Source organism: Protopterus annectens, chromosome 9.part0, assembly GCF_019279795.1.
Source record: "Protopterus annectens isolate FY-2018-M chromosome 9.part0, PAN1.0, whole genome shotgun sequence".
Classification (NCBI taxonomy): Eukaryota; Metazoa; Chordata; order Ceratodontiformes; family Protopteridae; genus Protopterus; species Protopterus annectens.
Window position 1 is genome coordinate 437,634,311 of NC_056743.1, and position 9,580 is coordinate 437,643,890.

Here is a 9,580-nt window from a genome sequence, read left to right on the forward strand (position 1 = left end):
GAACAAATGGCACTACCTACCCTGGTTTAAATGAGAATATATCAATCAGTCCTGTCTTAAGACTAAAAGCAGCCTTACTTTTATAAGCATTTCATGTTTTTAACAATCTGGCATGGTGAAATGAATGTTTGTATGTGGAAAGTTTGGGACATAGCCCTTTAAGATGTTCATTTTTTAACTGTTTAGTTAACATCAACAGCATGCTGGGTGTAAAAGATAGAGCTATGTGTGTTTTTAGTGTTCTGATGAATTTCTTTTACTAAGGACGAAAGCACCAAATAAACGGATTTTCTGCGAAGTGGTCAGCTGCCTCCTTTCATCCCGGTGGTATTCTGTAAGAGTTTAAACATAATGTAGACGCCAAATTGGTGTAAAATATTAGTAGTTGAGGGCATACAATATAAAAACAGTTTATTCTTATAAAACATAATACCAGGTTGGAGTGACATTTTGTCTAAGGATAGCTGGTTTCACCTGTCGTCTATGGGTAGTCTGTGCGACATAGTGAGCAAGTAATTGAATTTAATTAGTTTAATCTAATTGAATTTAATTAGATTAAGCTGAATACTTTTAAAAATGATATTCTTGTGTTTATTACAAGAGCCTTTTAAGGAGGAGTATAGAGAATTTTGTTGTAAGGTTAATACAAGAGGCAGACACAGCAGTCTGTTCAATGGCAGAGCAGTTCAAATAAAATTTTTTCATATAGGCTATACATAGTGAGTGTGTGTTTGTGTGTGTGTAAATTTAAATAGATAAAAATAGGGCTAGCTGCCCAGTGGTGTAAACCTTGGCTCTAGATGATTATTACTGTTGGAGTGACACCCCAACCCCATGTGCAAAAATGAGAAAAGGGGTTGGGGATGGATGGATGAAAAATAGAAATTTATGCATATGCAATCATTGCTCTAATAATTTGTAATTTATGTTACATCTCATAGGTGCTGACTCCAGTGGTGATATGGATATTCTTCTCACACACCCATCTTATACCTCAGAATCTTCAGAACTGGTTTGTACTACCCATCCTTTAAACACTTTCTTGTCATGATCTGTTTGTTTTGTCTCACAGTACTGAGATGTAAGCAGCTGGTGCATGTCAGTCATTACAACTCTGTCCTGACATTTTTTTGTCCCTTTTTGTGCTGGGTTAGTTTGATGCATCAACTGCAGTGCAGCTGTTTGTGAATCCCTGTTCTGCCTTTCTGTCACAAAACTTATTGTTTAGTTTAACTCTGACAGATTGGGGTTGTCAGTCCTTGTTTACCAGCAGTGTGGATTAGATACTACTGTGGGCCAGAGAACCACTAGTGCTGCTCATGGAAGTGTGGCTGCTTTACTACTGTGACCGTACATCACCTTGTTTAGGTCTGCTGGGTTCTGACAGTGGGACATGTAATACGCTTCTGTGAGGAAAGTCACATGCCTCCACAGGCTATATCCTTGTAGGCTTCACCACCTTACATAGGTGTCCTGGTGATCTCTAGTCTTTGTCATTAATTTTGCTAGAAGCACCACTGTGAGATGCACACCCTATCCTCTTCCCCCTTACAATGTTATATGTAAAGAAAAATGTAGAGCCCATATTCTTTCTCTGTATTTCATCATCATAATTTCTGTGAAGCTTCATCTGGACAAAGCAAATCAGTCCAAGCTTCATCTTGACAACATAAACAAGGACATTTATGAGGGAGATTTCACTTTCCACAACTTCACTGTCTCACAACCACAATAAAAGAAAAAGAAAGCAAAGTCTTTCAGTCACTACTGACGCATAGAGAAAGCACAAACCAGCAGTGATTTCTCGTGCATAAAAGTGACATGGGGATCTTTAACTTGGGTAGTAGAGATCACGAAGTTTAAACATGTCCACATTACATTTGTCTAAAGTGTAGGAAACCTGTATACTGTGTATTACTGAGTCGGTGTTATTTTAGAAAAGTGAGGACTGACTTGTATGAATAAAGCTTGAAAGCATTTATATTCTATGAACAAAGCTTGAAAGCATTTATATTCTTGCCTTCTCCCTACAATAAAAGTGGAAGTGGAGTTGTTTGTTACCTTATGTTTTACGTAGAGCTTTTCTTTGATACTGCTCTTCATTCCCTTGTTGTTTGTTGCGGAGTCACCATATTTTTTAATTTTGTCATGCACTTAAGTGTTTACTACATACTCACAGTTTAAAAGAAACACTTTAAAGGCACTACATCTAAGATTTTTTTTTATCCTTTTACTTCATTACCAAGTGTGTTCACTGCATCAGAATGATAACAGTGAACTGTTTCATTTTCCACTACATAAGGTTATTTAAACTTGTTACTGCTAGCTAAACTGGTGCTCAGCTAAGCAGTTTTAGACTCTGAGTAAGCATCTCTGAAAGGACATGTAGTAAATGGGGTAGACTGCTGAATAAACTTAATTTATATTTTAAACTTCCAGTTTCTCTGCCTCTCTAAGATAATAATAAAAAAAAATTGTCTCCACTTTCTAAATTTGATACAACTTACCTTCTGGATTATTGTGAAAGTGACAAAGCCTTGTTTCATAGATTCATAGGTAGGTACTAGGTAGGTATAGGGCCTATATAAACCTAGTCAAAAGGGTACCTTGGCTTTCGCCACCCAAGAACATTATTTTCCTGTGCCCCTGTCGAGCAGAGCCACAGAAGTGATCCTCAGGGTGAATTTCCTATCTCCCATCCAATCATCAAGCTTTTTCTTGAAGAGTGCTAATGAGGAGCTTTGTTTGATATAGACAGATAGTTTGTTCCAGAGTATGGGAAGTCTCTGGGACAGGAATCTATCCCTCCAGCATGTTCTGTTTATTGTGATGACAAGGTTTAGGTCCCTAGAGTGTGTAGCTTGGAGGGATTGGAATTTCTTTATGTGGAGCATGTCCAACATATCTGGGTTTGACATAGCTTTGTATGTTAAGCAGAGATCGTCTCTGAGTAGACAATATGTGATGGAGTAAAGCTGGAGTTTTTTGAGATGGTCTGCATAGGACATCTGTTTGAGGCCAGTAATCCTCTTTGTGAGGTATTTCTGCAGCCTTTCTAGTTGTTGTAGATGTCTTGTGAGGTACATACAAAAAGGGGCGTTGTACTCTATAATGGGTCTAATGAGTGACGAGTAGAGGGGAACAATGACCTCTTTTTTTCCTGGATGAGAAACCTTTTGTGATGAGGTGTGCCATGTAGAAGGATTTCCTGACTACTGTGTCGATGTGATTATCAAAGGAGAGACTACTGTCCACCTGTGTCCCAAGGTCTCTTATCATACTTTCGGTGTTAAGTAGACTACTGCCTATGTGGTAGTTCATGGGTACAGAATTTTTACCAAAAGAGATGACAATGCACTTTTTGGCATTGAGCTTGAGGCCATGGCTTTGACACCAGCCATCTGTCTCATTGAGGCCCTTTTGTAGGATGTCCACATCATTTGGAGTTTTGATTATGGCTCCTAGTTTGCAGTCATCTGCAAACTTCATTAGCCAAAGACCTTCTGTGTTAGCCTGTACTTCTGAGAAGTACATACCAAATAGGAGAGGACCCAGGACTGAACTCCTTGGTACTCCACTTGTCACTGGTCTGAAGTCAGATTTGGAGTCTGCTACTTTCACAGTGTGGGTTCTGTCAGTGAGCCAGTTGGCAACCCATCTTGTGATATAGGGATTTATACCTAGTTTAATGAGTTTATCTATAATTCCAGAGTGGGGGATGGTGTCAAAAGCCTTGGCGAGATCTAGATAGGCTGTGTGAACCACCTTACCCTCATCTACGGCTTTGGTGGCCACTTCAAAGAAGTCTGTCAGGTTTAGAAGACATGATCTGCCTGTTACAAACCCGAACTGGGTGGGGTCCAGAGTTTGGAGATTACCAATGTCATTGTTTATAAGTTCCATGATGATACGTTCCATAGCCTTGCAGACCAGGCTCATCAGGCTAATGGGGCGGTAGTTCCCAGGGTCCATGGTGGCTCCCCATTTGTGGAGTGGGATAACCGTCGCTGTGCACCATTCAGTGGGCGCAAAGCCTGAGGTGAGACTATGATTGAACATGGTACTTAGGTGGGGTGCCAGTTTGTTCTGTAGTTCGTGTAGAATGCAGCCTGGGATGTTGTCAGGTTCCATGGATGCTGTGTTCTTGGCTTTGGAGAGTGTGGTTTCTACCTGTGCAGCCGTGATTACAGGAACTTTGGATTCTTCTGGTATAGAGATGGGCCCTTTAGGGGGTGAGAGGGGGGTAAAGTTAGCACTGAACCTGTCTGCCAGGATGTTGGCAATATCAGTTGGGTCTGTGTATTTAGTGCCATTGTGCTGTAACTCAGAGCAGATCTGAGTGTTGCCATTGAGATTCTTGACATAGCTATAGAATGCTTTGTGGTTGTCTTTAGAATCAGTGCTGATTTTTGTTTTCATAACTAGCTTTGTTTGTTTGTTTGTTTGTTAAATAAGGAGTATAATAAACATTGGTACATTGATGAAAAAAGGTCTTTATAGTGCAATCAGAATGTTTCTTTAGCAAATAATTTATTTGCAAGATTCAGAGCACTAAAAGTCAACTATAAAGTTCTTATCTAGTTTGTTTTACTTCAAATGAGAGTGCTTCATTATATTAATATCAGTATCCTTTCTTTAGCAAGACTGACTTAGTAATTACCTTGATTTATTTGTCTAGCATTGTTTAACCATAAATATCAAGATGTTCTTCATTCAATAACTATTGTAGTAGCCATTACAGTTTGCCACATGCCCTACCAAAGATATATGTCTGGCCAGTGTACAACATTTCAAGCTCCTTCCTTGTGCGCCATATGTCCGCTGTTAGCATGAGAGGATATGCTGGTACAACATTAATGTACGTACATGAAAAAATACAGAACTTTCTTGCAGTTGGTGCACTCATGCAGACTTTGATCAGTTTTGTAGCTTGTAGTACCAGAGGTCACCTTCAGCAGCTTAGACTTCACAGATAAGGACCCTGTTGGGGACCTTTCCTTCTTTTCTAAAGAATTATTGTAGATGTTCTCATACATCTGTCAGAAAGGGAAAGTGGCTTGTGGAAGACAAACTCTTTATTAAGATACTCATTCCAGTTGTCTTCCTCATGAGTCAAAAACATAACATTACTTTGTCTTTCTTTTCTTTTACACTTAAACCAGTCAGGACTAGGCTTAATTCCCTTGGAATATTTCTAGAAACTAGATGTCTGAGAGAGTGTTAGTATGAACAGTCATGTCACCTGATTTCTCTGCAGCAGACCTTCCCTTTCAGCATAAGAAAAAGAGTTGACAAAAGAGGTGAGTGACAGAACTTGCATATCCATTAATCTTGCGCTGAGACTGACGACTCTACTGAGGTGCTTGTGGAGCTCTTGGACCACCAGTCTGCTTCTCCTGGCCCTCTAATGCATCCCCTTTGTTGGCCGCTATGGCCATTTATGATTACACAACCCAAACCCACCATCCCAGTGGAATCTAACGGGAAGGGGGAAAACACATTATTTTGTCTGAGGGTGAGACAGGCATATGCCAAGTAACTGGTGAGGTAAGATGACTGGTCACTTTATGGAGATCTGGCCTATGGCTTTGACATTAAGACCATATGCCTGGATACTCCACAGAGGAGCATCCAGCAAATTACATACCTGTCTCCTCTTACTCTTCCTTCTCCAAAAGAGAGTTGGGAGGATTGGTTTAATTTTGTGCAGGGCTTGTTCAAGGCTATATCTAATCCCTTCTGCACTCTTCCCCTGACTTTCCTTCCTCACCTCCATTTGAGAGGAAGAAGAGTTCCTTCTTCCTCCGATGAAGAAATTCTTTCTGAGTCTGAGCAGGAAGGATTAGAATATGCCTCTTATTTCTTCTCCTGCAGCCTGTGAGTCACAGTCTGAGGATGCCTTTCCTCAAATTCCTCAAATGATGAAATCTCCTTTGCAGGGGCTACTTTGAAAATGAAAGATTTCTTTAAATGGGAAGGGCAAGAGTATCAGATTCTCAAAAGAAGTGTTATGAGCTCCAAAACAAAGATTCTCTTAAAACTGTGGCTTGGCCATCTTTCCATTCGTAGGTGCTTTAGAAGATACCTTTTCTGCATTTCCAAACTCTTAACCACTAGAGCCAAAGAAATCTGAAAAGTTCTATAAATTAACAGATGCTCACAAGCATCTCTTTAAGAACCCTTCTACAGACTCTGCCATTGTTTCTTTAGATGCAGAGCGGTACAAAAACTTCCTGTACCTAATGAAAAGCATTGTTGTGTCTTTAATAGATTTGGCAAAAACGTTTACATAATTCCTACTTAGACCTATAGGGCATTAAATTGCCAAACAGTTTTGCAAATATAACAAAACAAAACCACAAGAGGCAGGAGTGACAAAAATGCAGTTTACTAGGCACTTTCATCCTAAGTACAACCAGACTTCCTCAGAGAGCAAAAATGTGAGCAAACAATGAGTTTAAATATTCTTTTTCTTTTGGCTGCTCCCTTTAGGGGTTGCCACAGCAGATCATCTGTTTCCATTTCTTCCTGTCCTCTGCATCTTCCTGTTTCACACCAACCACCTGCATGTCCTCTCTCAGCACATCCATAAAGCTTATCTTAGGCCTTCCTCTCTTGCTCTTAACCTGGCAGCTCCATCTTTAACATCCTTCTCCCAATGTAACCAACATCCCTTCTCAGCACATGTCCAAAGCAAAACAATCTCAACTCTCTGGCTTTGTCTCCAAACCGTCCAACCTAAGCTGGCCCTCTCATATACTCATTTCTAATCCTGCCCATTTTTGTCACACCCAGTGCAAATCTTAGCATCTTTAACTCTGCCACCTCCAGCTCTGACTCTTGACTTTTCGTTAGTGCCACTCTCTCTAACCCATATAACATAGCTGGTCTCACTACCATCTTGTAGACCTTCTCTTTCACTCATACTGGTACCAGTCTGTCACAATCACTCCTGACACTTCTCCACCCACTCCACCCTGCCTACACTCTCTTCTTCACCTCTGTGCCACACTCATTATTACTCTGAACTGTGGATCCCAAGTATTTAAACTCATCTACCTTTGCCAGCTGTACTCGCTGCATCCTCACGTTTCCTCTGTCCCCCCTCTCATTCTCACACCCATAGTCTGTCGTAGTCCTGCTGACCTTCATTCCTCTCCTCTTTAGAGGATATCTCAACCTCTCCAGGGTCTCCTCAACCTGCCCCCTACTCTCATTACAGATCACAATCATCTGTAAACATCATAGTTCATGGGGACTCCTGCCTGATCTCGTCTTTCAACCTGTCCATCACCATTGCAAATAAGAAAGGGCTCGGAGCTGATCCTTGATGTAATCCCACCTCCATTTTGAACGTATCAGTCGCTCCTACTACAGACCTCACCACTGTAGCACTGCCCTTGTACATATCCTGTACCACTCTTGCATACTTCTGTGCCGCTCCTGACGTCCTCATACAATATCAAAACAACTCTGTAGGCACCCTGTCATATGCTTCTCTAAGTCTACAAAGACACAAAAACAAAGAGTTTAAATACTTAACTCATATCACTTGACATCAAAATCAGCAGACATGCATCTTGATTCATACTTTTTAAAAGTTGAAAGACTTTGCAAGTATTGAAATAAAAAGTTTTAATTTTTTTTTCTTATTGTATTGATGTTATAGTTCTAATGCTATTAATTAGTTTGTATTAGGATACATGTCAGCTGATTTTAATGTCGTGTGACATGAATTAAGAATTTAAACTTGTACATTCACATTTTTGTTTTCTGAGGACATCCAGTTATGTTTAACAAGAAAACGCTTAGTAAATTACATTTTTGTCATTCTTGCCCCTTGTGCTTTTGTTTTGCTTTGGTTCTTCATTAGCATTTACTGTACTTTGGCTTTTTTGTGCATTTTTGCAAGTATCCCTGGTAACCTCCCTAATTCTGAGGTTAAATCCAGTCTTTTGCAAATGGTTAGGTGTGCTTTCCAAGTTAATAAACAGTCTGTAAAATGAGGTTATCATGCTGTGAATGCCACTTCCAGAGTTGCAGCTACTGGCACTGCCATGCATAAAAATCCCTGAGTAAGATATTACAATTCCCCAGGGAGTGTTAAGGCCATGAGACTGTGGGAGTGAGCATTCTCCACTGGCCATTTTTTTCTGGTGGCAGTGCACATTTCGGGAAAGTCCAACATCCTGGTGGACAGGCTTAGCCGATCTATTCTGATGCCTTACGAGTGGTCCCTGAATTTTAGTGGGGTTGGCCTTGCTGCGATTTCTTCACCTGTCCATCCAATGCAAAGTGCAGTGAGTATTTTGCTCTGATCCCCCTCCCCCACTGAGGGAGGTCCCCCTGAGATGTTCTAGTCCATGCTTGGCCCTCCAGTCTACTTCATGCGTATCCTCTGCTTCCTCTTATTCCCAAATTCATTCAGAAAGCTCGATGGCTGGAGAGTTCTGTTATCCTCATTGCTCCTTTCTGGCCTAGTCAAGTTTGGTTCCCCACTCTGTGATCTCATATAGTGTGCCCTCCCTGGACTCTGGATCTGGGCCCAGATCTGATTTTGCACCCGTCAGAGGCTTCTCACCTGGATCTAATCAGCCTAAAGCTCGCTGCGTGGTTGCTCCAATTTCCATGATAGCCAGGACTCCCGAGCTTTCTTCTCCCATTAAGAAGATCCTGATTGCAGCTCACAAGACTTCTGCAAGGAAGATCTACTCTAGCAAATGTAACCGTTTTTCTGTCTGGGCTTCTCAGAACGACCTGGATCACCGTCACAGCTCCAGTATCTGCCATTTTGGATTTTTTGGCAGATATTTTTAATCGTGGAGCTAGTTTTATTTAAGATTTCTAACTTCCATATGGGTGTGGGTAAAAATGCGGCCTCCTTAGTGTCAGCTAAACCTTGTAAGGCCTTTCTGAAAGGTACCTTTCTTCTTCAGCCTCCAGTTAAAAACCCCATGCTCCCTTGATATCTTACTTTTGCCTCCCCCCCCCATTCGAGCCAGCTGCCTGGGTAGATTTGCAGTTTTTGTCATGGAAAACTGAGGGTTTCTGAACTTCAAGTATTACCTGTTTAAGCCTCCTTACCTAGTTTTCCATAAAGACAGTGTCCTTGCGGACCAAGCCATCTTTCTTGCCAAAAGTGGTTTCAGAATCCAATATTAACCAGGTCATTAATTTGTCAGTCTTCTTTTCCAAATTTCCAAAATAAAGGAGAGTAGAAACTTCACCTACTAGACATGCAGAGGCAGCTGCATTTCTAATTGCATAGAACCAAAAGCTTGCGTAAATCGGATCAGCTTTTTTGTCTCTCTTTCTAAGCCCTTTTTGGGAAAGCCTGTCTCTCTTACCATTGCTCATTAGATTTTAAAGTGTATTTCCTTGGCCTATTGAGCCAAAGATCTTCTTTCCAGGAGCAGGGCATATTTTGGCTCAGCAGTGCTCCGGAATATTCTTCCATGGGGACCTCCCAAGTTTTTGTTGGTACCTAGGGACTCTGTCCCTCATGTTGAAGACCAAATGAAAACAACTTTAGTTAAATAAGTTATGTACTTACCATAACATTCCATCTGAATTCTTGCTT

The 9,580-nt window shown here is 40.9% G+C and overlaps 1 protein-coding gene across 2 annotated transcripts in view; it reads left to right on the plus strand.

The window, feature by feature from the left end:
* POLB (DNA polymerase beta) overlaps positions 1–9,580 on the plus strand; it is a 3,382,694-nt gene that overhangs the window by 1,717,722 nt on the left and 1,655,392 nt on the right. For both annotated transcript variants that reach the window (XM_044082977.1, XM_044082976.1), the window contains exon 10: positions 942–1,012. In XM_044082977.1, the coding sequence (XP_043938912.1) occupies positions 942–1,012 (71 nt within the window). The remainder of the gene's footprint in view (positions 1–941; positions 1,013–9,580) is intronic.